General features: G+C 46.7%; 1 protein-coding gene and 1 long non-coding RNA gene across 2 annotated transcripts in view; one reads left to right on the top strand and one right to left on the bottom strand.

Moving 5' to 3' along the window:
- Positions 1-19,637, bottom strand: part of LOC138771847 (uncharacterized) — a 47,235-nt gene that overhangs the window by 15,661 nt on the left and 11,937 nt on the right. The window lies entirely within an intron of this gene.
- Positions 19,022-19,637, top strand: part of SYT10 (synaptotagmin 10) — a 37,854-nt gene continuing 37,238 nt past the window's right edge. Inside the window, exon 1 of the mRNA XM_069951846.1 lies at positions 19,022-19,163. Within this exon, the coding sequence (XP_069807947.1) occupies positions 19,022-19,163 (142 nt within the window). The remainder of the gene's footprint in view (positions 19,164-19,637) is intronic.

A 19,637-nucleotide genomic window follows, 5' to 3' on the forward strand; every position in this document is an offset into this window, starting at 1 on the left:
TGACTGTAAAAACCACCACAGAGGTGTGAAGGAGGCCTGAGTGTTCAACTTCTCTGCAGCACTCCCGCAGGTGAAATGAGGTATTACACCGCTCCTATTGAAATGAATAGGATGTCTCAGTGATGCCCCAAATGTGCTGGGTCCTCTAGAGTAAGCTATGGTCTGGGTTTATAATAGGGGACCCCCTTTAATATGTGTGGAGATTTCCCGAGACTATAAACGACTTGTGACCAGCGTTCCCCCAGATGGGGAAGGTGCGGATCACGCGAGGGTATTGTGTGCGCCGTGCCGGAGACACACAGCAGATTTCCATGGAAATGCCTCTATTCATGTATTCCCTTATGTTATTCCGATGTCAGATTATAGCGGTATAATTACACAGGGCCGAGCGACGGGCGCAGCTGCCAACCACCCGCTTCATTCCGCTCACAGATCAGCGGTCGCCGACTAAGGTTCATATAGAAACGTTTTAAGTTATTACCGAGTAATTGTATATAATGAAGCCGGGAACATTATAAGCTAAGAAGCGGCTCCCAGGGGCCCCGTCATGCCTCCCGCCTGGCGGATTCTTAGAGAGTGGTCTCTGTGACAGTCATTGACGCCTGTGATAAATGGAATAATGGGGGGGGGGGGTTAACCTCTTAATTGCGGGGGTCGCGTCAGATGAGGGGTCTGTCTGTATGGAGAATACAGCGTAGGAAGCATGGATACCGTACCTGGAGGATTACTATACAAGCGGATAGAAGATGTATGTGCCGCCATATGGTGCCACCACAATGGAGGCAACCTAATGGAGCGTACCATATGAATCACTACAGGGGGGAGGGGATGTATAGCATTGAAGACAGCGGGGCGCCCCCTCTGGCTGCTGGAGCCTTCAAGGGGTTCTCCATTAATGAAGCTTAATAACCAGATAATGAAAAGTTCTAAGGATTTCCAATATATATTGTGTATCCACAGGATAGTGAGATATGGGGTACAGGATAGTGAGATATGGGGTACAGAATAGTGAGATATGGGGTACAGGATAGTGAGATATGGGGTACAGGATAGTGAGATATGGGGTACAGGATAGTGAGATATGGGGTACAGGATAGTGAGATATGGGGTACAGGATAGTGAGATATAGGGTACAGAATAGTGACACTTGGGGTACAGGATAGTGACACTTGGGGGACAGGATAGTGACACTTGGGGGACAGGAGAGTGACACTTGGGGTACAGGATAGTGACACTCGGGGTACAGGATAGTGACACTTAGGGTACAGGATAGTGACACACTGACACTTGGGGTACAGGATAGTGACACTGCGGGTACAGGATAATGACACTTGGGGTACAGGATAGTGACACTTGGGGTACAGGAGAGTGACACTTGGGGTACAGGATAGTGAGACTTGGTATACAGGATAGTAACACTTGGGGTACAGGATAGTGAGACTTGGTATACAGGATAGTGACACTTGGGGTACAGGAAAGTGACACTTGGGGTACAGGATAGTAACACTTGGGGTACAGGATAGTGACACTTGGGGTACAGGATAGTGACACTTGGGGTACAGGATAATGACACTTGGGGTACAGGATAGTGACACTTGGGGTATAGGATAGTGAGACTTGGGGTACAGGATAGTGAGTCGCTGACACTGGTCTTAGTTCCCATCCAGTCACGTGTCTCTTGGTTGTCTGACGCCCCGTTGTCGGCCACACCCCCATCACACAGCTGTTCTCCTACAATAATATTCCGCCATATAGTATCAGTGCACAGTGCCTGCATAGGATCACCACCAGATCAGGCCCCAGTAACAATGGCCGCCCAGATCAGGCCCCAGTAACAATGGCCGCCCAGATCAGGCCGCAGTAACAATGGCCGCCCAGATCAGGCCCCAGTAACAATGGCCACCCAGATCAGGCCCCAGTAACAATGGCCGCCCAGATCAGGCCCCAGTAACAATGGCCGCCCAGATCAGGCCCCAGTAACAATGGCCGCCCAGATCAGGCCCCAGTAACAATGGCCGCCCAGATCAGGCCCCAGTAACAATGGCCGCCCAGATCAGGTTGCAGATAATTCAGCCGCAAATCACTTATTATTAACCTATAGATTTTCTGTCACAGCAAAGAAGCTTTAACAAGCGAGCGGAGCAAGAAGCCAGGCGGCTGAGAGGTGTGCAAGAGGCAAGAAGGCGCGATGGAGAGGATGGAGTCAGGAAGTGGTGTATTCTGTCCAGTCTGACACAGTGCTCTCTGCTGCCACCTCTGTCCATGTCAGGAACTGTTCAGAGCAGCAGCAAATCCCCATAGAAAACCTCTCCTGCTCTGGACAGTTCCTGACATGGACAGAGGTGGCAGCAGAGAGCACTGTGTCAGACTGGAGACAATACACCACTTCCTGCAGGACATACAGCAGCTGATAAGTACTGGAAGACTAAAGATTTATTAATAGAAATAAATTACAAATCTCTGGCACTTTCTGGCTTCAGCTGATTTGAAAGAAAAAGAAAGTAAAACAACCCCTTTAATCAGTGATGTCATACGGCACTTGGCCTGTTGGGGCGCTGCAGGGAATAGATCACTCTCCAGCTTTCCCGGGGTCCTGACCGGCTGATTGTACACGTCTGTATCATGTGCGTATCCGCCCCTCCCCCGCTGACGCCTCGTGTAGCTATAACTTCATACAATGTGATAAATCAGGCGGCAGGTAATGGAGAGTAATGGCGGTGATGGGAGGCGGCTGCTGCATCTACCGCACTGGTGTTACCGCCTGATGGACGGCACGGGATCCGGCAACCTATACAACATTTATATCAATGAAGTCCAGGAAGTGTTTCTTATAACTCTCTGTAATTTACCGCCGGAGTTTATTAAGGTGACGGCGAGCAACAAAGTGTCAGGTGGTGCGGAACCGTTCTATTATACCGTACATTATAGGGGGCTGCTAGGCAGGGGCTGAGGATATCTGCATGTGATCAGCATGGCAGTGCACACACATATAATACCGCCATACAGTGCCCACATACATATTACTGTCATACAGTGCCGACATATATAATACTGCCATATAGTGCCCACATACATAATACTGCCATAGAGTACTCACATATATATCTACGGGTAACTTAACATGGTGCCTACAGGTACCATTACACAGTGCCTACAGGTACCATTACACAGTGCCTACAGGTGGTATTACACAGTGCCTACAGGTACCATTACACAGTGCCTACAGGTAACATTACACAGTGCCTACAGGTGATATTACACAGTGCCTACAGGTAACATTACACAGTGCCTACAGGTGACATTACCCAGTGCCTACAGGTGACATTACACAGTGCCTACAGGTACCATTACACAGTGCCTACAGGTGACATTACACAGTGCCTACAGGTAACATTACACAGTGCCTACAGGTGGTATTACACAGTGCCTACAGGTAACATTTCACAGTGCCTACAGGTAACATTACACAGTGCCTACAGGTGATATTACACAGTGCCTACAGGTAACATTACACAGTGCCTACAGGTAACATTACACAGTGCCTACAGGTGACATTACACAGTGCCTACAGGTGATATTACACAGTGCCTACAGGTGGTATTACACAGTGCCTACAGGTAACATTACACAGTGCCTACAGGTAACATTACACGGTGCCTACAGGTGGTATTACACAGTGCCTACAGGTAACATTTCACAGTGCCTACAGGTAACATTACACAGTGCCTACAGGTAACATTACACAGTGCCTACAGGTGACATTACACAGTGCCTACAGGTAACATTACACAGTGCCTACAGGTGACATTACACAGTGCCTACAGGTGATATTACACAGTGCCTACAGGTAACATTACACAGTGCCTACAGGTAACATTACACAGTGCCTACAGGTGACATTACACAGTGCCTACAGGTGATATTACACAGTGCCTACAGGTGATATTACACAGTGCCTACAGGTAACATTACACAGTGCCTACAGGTAACATTACACAGTGCCTACAGGTAACATTACACAGTGCCTACAGGTGATATTACACAGTGCCTACAGGTAACATTACACAGTGCCTACAGGTGACATTACACAGTGCCTACAGGTGATATTACACAGTGCCTACAGGTGGTATTACACAGTGCCTACAGGTAACATTACACAGTGCCTACAGGTGGTATTACACAGTGCCTACAGGTAACATTACACAGTGCCTACAGGTAACATTACACAGTGCCTACAGGTAACATTACACAGTGCCTACAGGTGACATTACACAGTGCCTACAGGTGATATTACACAGTGCCTACAGGTGGTATTACACAGTGCCTACAGGTAACATTACACAGTGCCTACAGGTGGTATTACACAGTGCCTACAGGTGACATTACACAGTGCCTACAGGTAACATTACACAGTGCCTACAGGTAACATTACACGGTGCCTACAGGTAACATTACACAGTGCCTACAGGTGGTATTACACAGTGGCCTACAGGGTAACAATTACACAGTGCCTACAGGTGACATTACACAGTGCCTCCAGGTGACTATTACACTGTGTCTACAAGGTAATATTACACAGTGCCTACAGGTAATATTACACAGATGCCGACAGGTGGACATTACACAGTGCCTACAGGCTAACATTACACAGTGCCTACAGGTGACATTACACAGTGCCTACAGGTGACATTACACAGTGCCTACAGGTAACATTACACAGTGCCTACAGGGTAACATTACACAGTGCCTACAGGTGAATATTACACAGTGCCTACAGGTAACATTACACAGTGCCTACAGGTAACATTACACAGTGCCTACAGGTGATATTACACAGTGCCTACAGGTGATATTACACAGTGCCTACAGGTAACATTACACAGTGCCTACAGGTGATATTACACAGTGCCTACAGGTAACATTACACAGTGCCTACAGGTAGATATTACCAGTGCCTACAGGTAACATTACACAGTGCCTACAGGTAACATTACACAGTGCCTACAGGTGACATTACACAGTGCCTACAGGTGGTATTACACAGTGCCTACAGGTAACATTACACAGTGCCTACAGGTAATATTACACAGTGCCTACAGGTAACATTACACAGTGCCTACAGGTGGTATTACACAGTGCCTACAGGTAACATTACACAGTGCCTACAGGTGATATTACACAGTGCCTACAGGTGATATTACACAGTGCCTACAGGTGATATTACACAGTGCCTACAGGTGATATTACACAGTGCCTACAGGTGACATTACACAGTGCCTACAGGTAACATTACACAGTGCCTACCGGTAACATTACACAGTGCCTACAGGTAACATTACACAGTGCCTACAGGTGACATTACACAGTGCCTACAGGTGACATTACACTGTGTCTACAGGTGATATTACACAGTGCCTACAGGTGATATTACACAATGCCTACAGGTAACATTACACAGTGCCTACAGGTGACATTACACAGTGCCTACAGGTGACATTACACGGTGCCTACAGGTGACATTACACAATGCCTACAGGTAACATTACACAGTGCCTACAGGTAACATTACACAGTGCCTACAGGTAACATTACACAGTGCCTACAGGTAACATTACACAGTGCCTACAGGTAACATTACACAGTGCCTACAGGTGGTATTACACAGTGCCTACAGGTGATATTACACAGTGCCTACAGGTAACATTACACAGTGCCTACAGGTGGTATTACACAGTGCCTACAGGTAACATTACACAGTGCCTACAGGTGATATTACACAGTGCCTACCGGTAACATTACACAGTGCCTACAGGTGGTATTACACAGTGCCTACAGGTGGTATTACACAGTGCCTACAGGTGACATTACACAGTGCCTACAGGTAACATTACACAGTGCCTACAGGTGACATTACACAGTGCCTACAGGTAACATTACACAGTGCCTACAGGTAACATTACACAGTGCCTACAGGTGATATTACACAGTGCCTACAGGTGATATTACACGGTGCCTACAGGTGACATTACCCGGTGCCTACAGGTAACATTACACAGTGCTTACAGGTGGTATTACACAGTGCCTACAGGTGACATTACACGGTGCCTACAGGTAACATTACACAGTGCCTACAGGTAACATTACACGGTGCCTACAGGTAACATTACACGGTGCCTACAGGTAACATTACACGGTGCCTACAGGTAACATTACACGGTGCCTACAGGTAACATTACACGGTGCCTACAGGTAACATTACACGGTGCCTACAGGTAACATTACACAGTGCCTACAGGTAACATTACACAGTGCCTACAGGTGGTATTACACAGTGCCTACAGGTGACATTACACGGTGCCTACAGGTGGTATTACACAGTGCCTACAGGTAACATTACACAGTGCCTACAGGTAACATTACACAGTGCCTACAGGTGACATTACACAGTGCCTACAGGTGACATTACACAGTGCCTACAGGTGACATTACCCAGTGCCTACAGGTAACATTACACAGTGATTACAGGTGGTATTACACAGTGCCTACAGGTGATATTACACAGTGCCTACAGGTAACATTACACAGTGCCTACCGGTAACATTACACAGTGCCTACAGGTGGTATTACACAGTGCCTACAGGTAACATTACACAGTGCCTACAGGTAACATTACACAGTGCCTACAGGTGACATTACCCAGTGCCTACAGGTGGTATTACACAGTGCCTACAGGTAACATTACACAGTGCCTACAGGTGACATTACCCAGTGCCTACAGGTGGTATTACACAGTGCCTACAGGTAACATTACACAGTGCCTACAGGTGACATTACACAGTGCCTACAGGTGATATTACACAGTGCCTACAGGCGACATTACACAGTGCCTACAGGTAACATTACACAGTGCCTACAGGTGGTATTACACAGTGCCTACAGGTAACATTACACAGTGCCTACAGGTGATATTACACAGTGCCTACAAGTGATATTACACAGTGCCTACAGGTAACATTACACAGTGCCTACAGGTGACATTACCCAGTGCCTACAGGTGGTATTACACAGTGCCTACAGGTAACATTACACGGTGCCTACAGGTGATATTACACAGTGCCTACAGGCGACATTACACAGTGCCTACAGGTAACATTACACAGTGCCTACAGGTGGTATTACACAGTGCCTACAGGTAACATTACACAGTGCCTACAGGTGATATTACACAGTGCCTACAGGTGATATTACACAGTGCCTACAGGTAACATTACACAGTGCCTACAGGTGACATTACACAGTGCCTACAGGTGACATTACACAGTGCCTACAGGTGGTATTACACAGTGCCTACAGGTACCATTACACAGTGCCTACAGGTGGTATTACACAGTGCCTACAGGTGGTATTACACAGTGCCTACAGGTAACATTACAAGGTGCCTACAGGTAACATTACACAGTGCCTACAGGTAACATTACACAGTGCCTACAGGTAACATTACACAGTGCCTACAGGTAACATTACACAGTGCCTACAGGTGACATTACACAGTGCCTACAGGTGACATTACACAGTGCCTACAGGTGATATTACACAGTGCCTACAGGTGATATTACACAGTGCCTACAGGTGACATTACACAGTGCCTACAGGTAACATTACACAGTGCCTACAGGTGACATTACACAGTGCCTACCGGTAACATTACACAGTGCCTACAGGTAACATTACACAGTGCCTACAGGTGACATTACACAGTGCCTACAGGTGATATTACACAGTGCCTACAGGTGATATTACACAGTGCCTACAGGTAACATTACACAGTGCCTACAGGTGATATTACACAGTGCCTACAGGTGACATTACACAGTGCCTACAGGTAACATTACACAGTGCCTACAGGTAACATTACACAGTGCCTACAGGTAACATTACACAGTGCCTACAGGTAACATTACACAGTGCCTACAGGTAACATTACACAGTGCCTACAGGTGATATTACACAGTGCCTACAGGTAACATTACACAGTGCCTACAGGTGACATTACACAGTGCCTACAGGTGATATTACACAGTGCCTACAGGTGGTATTACACAGTGCCTACAGGTAACATTACACAGTGCCTACAGGTGGTATTACACAGTGCCTACAGGTAACATTACACAGTGCCTACAGGTAACATTACACAGTGCCTACAGGTAACATTACACAGTGCCTACAGGTGACATTACACAGTGCCTACAGGTGATATTACACAGTGCCTACAGGTGGTATTACACAGTGCCTACAGGTAACATTACACAGTGCCTACAGGTGGTATTACACAGTGCCTACAGGTAACATTACACAGTGCCTACAGGTAACATTACACAGTGCCTACAGGTAACATTACACAGTGCCTACAGGTAACATTACACAGTGCCTACAGGTGGTATTACACAGTGCCTACAGGTAACATTACACAGTGCCTACAGGTGACATTACACAGTGCCTACAGGTGATATTACACTGTGCCTACAGGTAACATTACACAGTGCCTACAGGTAACATTACACAGAGCCTACAGGTGGTATTACACAGTGCCTACAGGTAACATTACACAGTGCCTACAGGTGGTATTACACAGTGCCTAAAGGTGACATTACACAGTGCCTACAGGTAACATTACACAGTGCCTACAGGTAACATTACACAGTGCCTACAGGTGATATTACACAATGCCTACAGGTAACATTACACAGTGCCTACAGGTGATATTACACAGTGCCTACAGGTGATATTACACAGTGCCTACAGGTGATATTACACAGTGCCTACAGGTAACATTACACAGTGCCTACAGGTGATATTACACAGTGCCTACAGGTAACATTACACAGTGCCTACAGGCGACATTACACAGTGCCTACAGGTAACATTACACAGTGCCTACAGGTAACATTACACAGTGCCTACAGGTGACATTACACAGTGCCTACAGGTGGTATTACACAGTGCCTACAGGTAACATTACACAGTGCCTACAGGTAATATTACACAGTGCCTACAGGTAACATTACACAGTGCCTACAGGTGGTATTACACAGTGCCTACAGGTAACATTACACAGTGCCTACAGGTGATATTACACAGTGCCTACAGGTGATATTACACAGTGCCTACAGGTGATATTACACAGTGCCTACAGGTGATATTACACAGTGCCTACAGGTGACATTACACAGTGCCTACAGGTAACATTACACAGTGCCTACCGGTAACATTACACAGTGCCTACAGGTAACATTACACAGTGCCTACAGGTGACATTACACAGTGCCTACAGGTGACATTACACTGTGTCTACAGGTGATATTACACAGTGCCTACAGGTGATATTACACAATGCCTACAGGTAACATTACACAGTGCCTACAGGTGACATTACACAGTGCCTACAGGTGACATTACACGGTGCCTACAGGTGACATTACACAATGCCTACAGGTAACATTACACAGTGCCTACAGGTAACATTACACAGTGCCTACAGGTAACATTACACAGTGCCTACAGGTAACATTACACAGTGCCTACAGGTAACATTACACAGTGCCTACAGGTGGTATTACACAGTGCCTACAGGTGATATTACACAGTGCCTACAGGTAACATTACACAGTGCCTACAGGTGGTATTACACAGTGCCTACAGGTAACATTACACAGTGCCTACAGGTGATATTACACAGTGCCTACAGGTAACATTACACAGTGCCTACAGGTGGTATTACACAGTGCCTACAGGTGGTATTACACAGTGCCTACAGGTGACATTACACAGTGCCTACAGGTAACATTACACAGTGCCTACAGGTGACATTACCCAGTGCCTACAGGTAACATTACACAGTGCCTACAGGTAACATTACACAGTGCCTACAGGTGCTATACCAGTGCTACAGGTGATATTACACGGTTGCCTACAGGTGACATTACCCGGTGCCTACAGGGTAACATTACACAGTGCTTACAGGTGGTATTACACAGTGCCTACAGGTGACATTACACGGTGCCTACAGGTAACATTACACAGTGCCTACAGGTAACATTACACGGTGCCTACAGGTAACATTACACGGTGCCTACAGGTAACATTACACGGTGCCTACAGGTAACATTACACAGTGCCTACAGGTAACATTACACAGTGCCTACAGGTAACATTACACAGTGCCTACAGGTGACATTACACAGTGCCTACAGGTGGTATTACACAGTGCCTACAGGTGCATTACACGTGCCTACAGGTGGTATTACACAGTGCCTACAGGTAACATTACACAGTGCCTACAGGTAACATTACACAGTGCCTACAGGGACATTACACAGTGCCTACAGGTGACATTACACAGTGCCTACAGGTGACATTACCCAGTGCCTACAGGTAACATTACACAGTGATTACAGGTGGTATTACACAGTGCCTACAGGTGATATTACACAGTGCTACAGGTAACATTACCCAGTGCCTACCGGTAACATTACACAGTGCCTACAGGTGGTATTACACAGTGCCTCAGGTAACATTACACAGTGCCTACAGGTAACATTACACAGTGCCTACGTGACATTACCAGTGCCTACAGGTGGTATTACCAAGTGCCTACAGGTAACATTACACAGTGCCTACAGGTGACTATACCAGTGCCTACAGGTGGTATTACACAGTGCCTACAGGTAACATTACCCAGTGACTACAGGTGACATTACACAGTGCCTACAGGTGATATTACACAGTGCCTACAGGCGACATTACACCGTGCCTACAGGTAACATTACACAGTGCCATACAGGTGGTATACACAGTGCCTACAGGTACATTACACCAGTGCCTACAGGTGATATTACACAGTGCCTACAAGTGATATTACACAGTGCCTACAGGTAACATTACACAGTGCCTACAGGTGACATTACCCAGTGCCTACAGGTGGTATTACACAGTGCCTACAGGTAACATTACACGGTGCCTACAGGTGATATTACACAGTGCCTACAGGCGACATTACACAGTGCCTACAGGTAACATTACACAGTGCCTACAGGTGGTATTACACAGTGCCTACAGGTAACATTACACAGTGCCTACAGGTGATATTACACAGTGCCTACAAGTGATATTACACAGTGCCTACAGGTAACATTACACAGTGCCTACAGGTGACATTACACAGTGCCTACAGGTGACATTACACAGTGCCTACAGGTAACATTACACAGTGCCTACAGGTACCATTACACAGTGCCTACAGGTGGTATTACACAGTGCCTACAGGTGGTATTACACAGTGCCTACAGGTAACATTACAAGGTGCCTACAGGTAACATTACACAGTGCCTACAGGTAACATTACACAGTGCCTACAGGTAACATTACACAGTGCCTACAGGTAACATTACACAGTGCCTACAGGTGACATTACACAGTGCCTACAGGTGACATTACACAGTGCCTACAGGTGATATTACACAGTGCCTACAGGTGATATTACACAGTGCCTACAGGTGACATTACACAGTGCCTACAGGTAACATTACACAGTGCCTACAGGTGACATTACACAGTGCCTACCGGTAACATTACACAGTGCCTACAGGTAACATTACACAGTGCCTACAGGTGACATTACACAGTGCCTACAGGTGATATTACACAGTGCCTACAGGTGATATTACACAGTGCCTACAGGTAACATTACACAGTGCCTACAGGTGATATTACACAGTGCCTACAGGTGACATTACACAGTGCCTACAGGTGACATTACACAGTGCCTACAGGTAACATTACACAGTGCCTGCAGGTGATATTACACAGTGCCTACAGGTGACATTACACAGTGCCTACAGGTAACATTACACAGTGCCTACAGGTGATATTACACAGTGCCTACAGGTAACATTACACAGTGCCTACAGGTGATATTACACAGTGCCTACAGGTGACATTACACAGTGCCTACAGGTAACATTACACAGTGCCTACAGGTTACATTACACAGTGCCTACAGGTTACATTACACAGTGCCTACAGGTAACATTACACAGTGCCTACAGGTGATATTACACAGTGCCTACAGGTGACATTACACAGTGCCTACAGGTAACATTACACAGTGCCTACAGGTAACATTACACAGTGCCTACAGGTAACATTACACAGTGCCTACAGGTAACATTACACAGTGCCTACAGGTGATATTACACAGTGCCTACAGGTGACATTACACAGTGCCTACAGGTGATATTACACAGTGCCTACAGGTGATATTACACAGTGCCTACAGGTGATATTACACAGTGCCTACAGGTAACATTACACGGTGCCTAAAGGTAACATTACACAGTGCCTACAGGTGGTATTACACAGTGCCTACAGGTGATATTACACAGTGCCTACAGGTGATATTACACAGTGCCTACAGGTAACATTACACGGTGCCTAAAGGTAACATTACACAGTGCCTACAGGTGGTATTACACAGTGCCTACAGGTGATATTACACAGTGCCTACAGGTAACATTACACAGTGCCTACAGGTGGTATTACACAGTGCCTACAGGTGATATTACACAGTGCCTACAGGTATCATTACACAGTGCCTACAGGTAACATTACACAGTGCCTACAGGTAACATTACACAGTGCCTACAGGTGACATTACACAGTGCCTACAGGTGACATTACACAGTGCCTACAGGTAACATTACACAGTGCCTACAGGTAACATTACACGGTGCCTACAGGTGGTATTACACAGTGCCTACAGGTGACATTACACAGTGCCTACAGGTGACATTACACGGTGCCTACAGGTGACATTACACAGTGCCTACAGGTGGTATTACACAGTGCCTACAGGTAACATTACACAGTGCCTACAGGTACCATTACACAGTGCCTACAGGTAACATTACACAGTGCCTACAGGTAACATTACACAGTGCCTACAGGTGGTATTACACAGTGCCTACAGGTAACATTACACAGTGCCTACAGGTAACATTACACAGTGCCTACAGGTGATATTACACAGTGCCTACAGGTAACATTACACAGTGCCTACAGGTAACATTACACAGTGCCTACAGGTAACATTACACAGTGCCTACAGGTGACATTACACAGTGCCTACAGGTGGTATTACACAGTGCCTACAGGTAACATTACACAGTGCCTACAGGTACCATTACACAGTGCCTACAGGTAACATTACACAGTGCCTACAGGTAACATTACACAGTGCCTACAGGTGGTATTACACAGTGCCTACAGGTAACATTACACAGTGCCTACAGGTAACATTACACAGTGCCTACAGGTGATATTACACAGTGCCTACAGGTGTTATTACACAGTGCCTACAGGTGGTATTACACAGTGCCTACAGGTAATATTACACAGTGCCTACAGGTGACATTACACAGTGCCTACAGGTGGTATTACACAGTGCCTACAGGTAACATTACACAGTGCCTACAGGTACCATTACACAGTGCCTACAGGTAACATTACACAGTGCCTACAGGTAACATTACACAGTGCCTACAGGTGGTATTACACAGTGCCTACAGGTAACATTACACAGTGCCTACAGGTAACATTACACAGTGCCTACAGGTGGTATTACACAGTGCCTACAGGTAACATTACACAGTGCCTACAGGTACCATTACACAGTGCCTACAGGTAACATTACACAGTGCCTACAGGTAACATTACACAGTGCCTACAGGTGGTATTACACAGTGCCTACAGGTAACATTACACAGTGCCTACAGGTAACATTACACAGTGCCTACAGGTGTTATTACACAGTGCCTACAGGTAACATTACACAGTGCCTACAGGTGTTATTACACAGTGCCTACAGGTGTAACACTGTAGATAACACTGTTATGGGGGATGTGTAGATGACACTGTTATGGGGGATGTGTAGATGTGTTATGGGGGATGTGTAGATGACACTGTGTTATGGGGGGATGTGTAGATGTGTTATGGGTGGATGTGTAGATGACACTGTTATGGGGGATGTGTAGATGACACTGTGTTATGGGGGATGTGTAGATGACACTGTGTTATAGGGGATGTTTAGATGTGTTATGGGGGGATGTGTAGATGACACTGTTATGGGGGGGATGTGTATATGACACTGTGTTATGGGGGATATGTAGATGCCACTGTGTTATGGGGGATGTGTAGATGACACTGTTATGGGGGATATGTACATCACACTGTTATTGGGGATGTGAAGATGTTATTGGGGATGTGTAGATGACACTGTTATTGGGGATGTGTAGATGACACTGTTATGGGGGATATGTAGATGACACTGTTATTGGGGATGTGTAGATGTTATGTGGGATCTGTAGATGTGATTTTTCTAGAATGTGACAGAGTACACAGCTCCTGATCACACAGGCTCCCATCCCCCCCCCCCTCCCATACTCTTATATTGTTCATGTTATAATTGTCGGGATTACACCGCACTCTGTTATATAATAGTCACAGTCACAGAATGTTCTTACACGATTCTCTCGTCCCTGAATGATCAAGTGATGAGAAATTCCCTGCCACTTGTATGGTGTCACCAGGTTCACTACAGTCCCATCATTGTACAGGACTATTACCCCATCACTGTACAGGACTATCACACCCATCATTGTACAGGACTATTACCCCATCACTGTACAGGACTATCACACACATCATTGTACAGGACTATCACACACATCATTGTACAGGACTATTACCCCATCATTGTACCGGACTATCACACCCATCATTGTACAGGACTATTACCCCATCACTGTACAGGACTATCACACACATCATTGTACAGGACTATTACCCCATCATTGTACCGGACTATCACACCCATCACTGTACAGGACTATCACACACATCATTGTACAGGACTATTACCCCATCACTGTACAGGACTATCACACACATCATTGTACAGGACTATCACACCCATCATTGTACAGGACTATCACACACATCATTGTACAGGACTATTACCCCATCATTGTACCGGACTATCACACCCATCACTGTACAGGACTATCACACCCATCATTGTACAGGACTATTACCCCATCATTGTACAGGACTATCACACCCATCACTGTACAGGACTATCACACCCATCACTGTACAGGACTATCACACCCATCATTGTACAGGACAATCACACCCATCACTGTACAGGACTATCAAACCCATCATTGTACGGGACTATCACACCCATCATTGTACAGGACTATCACACCCATCACTGTACAGGACTATTACCCCATCATTGTACAGGACTATCACACCCATCACTGTACAGGACTATCACACCCATCATTGTACAGGACTATCACACCAATTACTGTACAGGACTATCACACCCATCACTGTACAGGACAATCACACCCATCACTGTACAGGACTATCACACCCATCATTGTACAGGACTATCACACCCATCATTGTACAGGACTATCACCCCCATTATTGTACAGGACTATCACACCAATTACTGTACGAGACTATGGCCCCCATCATTGTACTGGACTATTACCCCCATCATTGTACAGGACTATCACACCCATCACTGTACAGGACTATCACACCCATCATTGTACAGGACTATCACACCAATTACTGTACAGGACTATCACACCCATCACTGTACAGGACTATCACACACATCATTGTACAGGACAATCACACCCATCACTGTACAGGACTATCACACCCATCACTGTACAGGACTATCACACCCATCATTGTACAGGACTATCACACCCATCACTGTACAGGACTATTACCCCATCATTGTACCGGACTATCACACCCATCACTGTACAGGACTATCACACCCATCACTGTACAGGACTATCACACCCATCATTGTACAGGACTATCACACCCATCATTGTACAGGACTATCACACCCATCACTGTACCGGACTATCACACCCATCATTGTACAGGACTTTTACCCCCATCACTGTACAGGACTATCACACCCATCACTGTACAAGACTATCACACCCATCATTGTACAGGACTATTACCCCATCATTGTACAGGACTATCACACCCATCACTGTACAGGACTATCACACCCATCATTGTACAGGACTATTACCCCATCATTGTACAGGACTATCACACCCATCACTGTACAGGACTATCACACCCATCATTGTACAGGACTATCACACCAATTACTGTACAGGACTATCACACCCATCACTGTACAGGACAATCACACCCATCACTGTACAGGACTATCACACCCATCACTGTACAGGACTATCACACCCATCACTGTACCGGACTATCACACCCTCCATTGTACAGGACTTTTACCCCCATCACTGTACAGGACTATCACACCCATCACTGTACAAGACTATCACACCCATCATTGTACAGGACTATTACCCCATCATTGTACAGGACTATCACACCCATCATTGTACAGGACTATCACACCCATCACTGTACAAGACTATCACACCCATCATTCATCTCCTCTTTGGGTGCAAAGCTGTATTCGCTTTCATGCCGCATGGACCAGGAGTCATTGGGGCGGTCGCAGGCTGCATCTTCCACCCGGTCGGTCTCTCTGTTTGATGATAGGGAAAGATCCATTAGGGCATTAGAGCAGGGAGGAATCACTAGGGGGCGCACTGATGACTCCTGGCTCCAGCAGGGTGACTGGCAGATGAAATAACACATGGGGATCAGACTACAGAGGCTTTGTTTGTAGTCTGTTACCATGGAGACAGCTCTGCATTGTAGTGACACACTGACCCCTGCTGGTGTGATTGTGCTTAAAGACTCATTACAGAGTATATATCCTATACATCCAACTGTATCTCATCTTGTATCCAAGCTACAGGGGCCCACCTGTATATAGGTACACAATCTGGAATAAAAAGAGCTAGAGACAGCGCCCCCTGTGCAGGATCACCTGCAATGTGACAATTCAGTCCAGAGTACAAGCAGATCCCCTCTCACAGATCATCACACATAGGACATTACATTGTAGTGACCCGGTCAGGCCCCTAAGTCTTATTGCACCTGAGTAAGGTAACTGCTACAGATTCACATAGGTGGGGATGAAGTATCCACTGCAGTTAGTGTTTTCCCCACTAGGTGTCAGTACATACTTGTTATGCAGGGCTGAAGGAGACAAAGGGTTAACTTTTTTATGTCACATGTGTTGTCTCATCCACTAGCTTTCTGTCCTATCCCTTGTTTAGTCAGACCCCTGTTAGTTTTTGGTGGGAGGAGTCAGTCTAGTTGATTCTAGTCAGTGTGTGAGGAAGCAAGCAAGCTACAGATTTTCTCCATGCAAGCCATCACCACTATTCAGTGCTAGAAAGTACCAGGGGGGAAAGCAGCCACACAAGGATCACCTTGTCCATGCCAGGAATCTCTCTAACAAGTGCAGGGCAGTCACAGGAACTGACCTCAGTGGAACAAAGTTACTATAGGAAGTCTAGGTATTCCACTGCGCAGTGCAAGACAATTTGGAAGTCATGGAAGTCTGCTTAGCCCAGATAATTAGGCCTGGGGCTCGTATTACCCTGACAGGACGGGTAGCTCACAACTGTAGGGCAGAAGATGGTCAGATACAAGGTTGCCTTCACACGTAATGTCTGAAAGACCGCTGCAAGTATGTAATTCAGCTGCCCCCTTAACCCCTTCATCTGCTCCCGCCTGGCTCCAGCTCCGCTGCGTGTATACATTACCTCTCTCTGACTGCACGGGATCCTGGATTCCTTCATGCTCCCTCCAGTCTCTGTCAGTCCTTGTTTTTGCAATCCTCTCCATTTCTGCTATAATCTGCCTACACTCACACTCAGCTATACACACTGCTGCTATAATCTGCCTACACTCACACTCAGCTATACACACTGCTGCTATAATGTGCCTGCACGCGCACTCAGCTATACACACTGCTGCTATAATGTGCCTGCACTCACACTCAGCTATACACACTGCTGCTATAATGTGCCTGCACTCACACTCAGCTATACACATTGCTGCTATAATGTGCCGTACACTGTATCAGTATATATATATATATATATATATGTGTGTGTGTGCAGTACACTGTATCAGTATATATTTATATATATATACACATGTGTGTGTGTGTGTGCAGTACACTGTATCCGTATATATATATATATATATATATATATATATATATGCAGTACACTGTATTATTTTATATATATATATATATATATATATATATATATATAGTTATGAAGTACACTCTATCAGTATATATATATATATATATATATGTGTGTGTATGTATATACTGTATGTGTGCAGTCTGACAGTATATATATATATGTGTGTGTGCAGTACAGTTTATCAGTATATATATACATCAGTATATATATATACATCAGTGTATATACAGTATGTGTGTGTGTGTGTGTGTGCAGTACAGTCTATCAGTATATATATACATCAGTGTATATACAGTATGTGTGTGTGTGTGTGTGTGTACAGTACAGTTTATCAGTATATATATACATCAGTGTATATACAGTATGTGTGTGTGTGCAGTACAATCTATCAGTATATACATATATGTGTGTGTGTGTGTGCAGTACAGTCTATCAGTATATATATACATCAGTGTATATACAGTATATATGTGGTGCCCCCCTCCTCCCCGCCGCCGCTGTCTCTCAGGTGTGTCCTCCCGCTGCTGCCCCCTGGCGGCCGCTCCCTCTCCGTACATTATAAGGCAGCGGCGGGCGCTGTTCCCGGCTCAGTCTCCGGCTCCGTCCTGCCCGGCGCATGGTGCCCGCTGCCGCTGTACGGTCTCCCCGGGTGGCAGCAGGCGCTGTACGGTCTCCCCGGGTGGCAGCAGGCGCTGTACGGTCTCCCCGGGTGGCAGCAGGCGCTGTGGGCGGCCATGACCTAGATGACTGTGGACGGGATGAGTTTCCACAAGGAGGACTGTGTGAGCCTGTGCCAGAAGGCGCTGCAGATCGTGTCCGAGCTCTGCCTGGGGGGGCAGGTGGAGTGGGACAAGTGCACCGGCATCTTCCCCCGGAGCAACCCGGGAGCGGCCAGTACAGGTCAGTGCCGCCGTACTGAGGAGGGGAGGTCAGTGCCGCCGTACTGAGGAGGGGAGGTCAGTGCCGCCGTACTGAGGAGGGGAGGTCAGTGCCGCCGTACTGAGGAGGGGAGGTCAGTGCCGCCGTACTGAGGAGGGGAGGTCAGTGCCGCCGTACTGAGGAGGGGAGGTCAGTGCCGCCGTACTGAGGAGGGGAGGTCAGTGCCGCCGTACTGAGGAGGGGAGGTCAGTGCCGCCGTACTGAGGAGGGGAGGTCAGTGCCGCCGTACTGAGGAGGGGAGGTCAGTGCCGCCGTACTGAGGAGGGGAGGTCAGTGCCGCCGTACTGAGGGGGGGAGGTCAGTGCAACAGGTGCGGGAAGGGGCACCGGCTCCGCTCCATCCCTACAGCCTATAGCATATAACCGGGCTCCGCTCCATCCCGGCACCGGGTCACTGCTCCGCTACACTCCGGGCACATCTCCGGCTCCGCTCCAT

The sequence above is a fragment of the Dendropsophus ebraccatus genome, chromosome 1, assembly GCF_027789765.1.
Source record: "Dendropsophus ebraccatus isolate aDenEbr1 chromosome 1, aDenEbr1.pat, whole genome shotgun sequence".
Taxonomy (NCBI): Eukaryota; Metazoa; Chordata; class Amphibia; order Anura; family Hylidae; genus Dendropsophus; species Dendropsophus ebraccatus.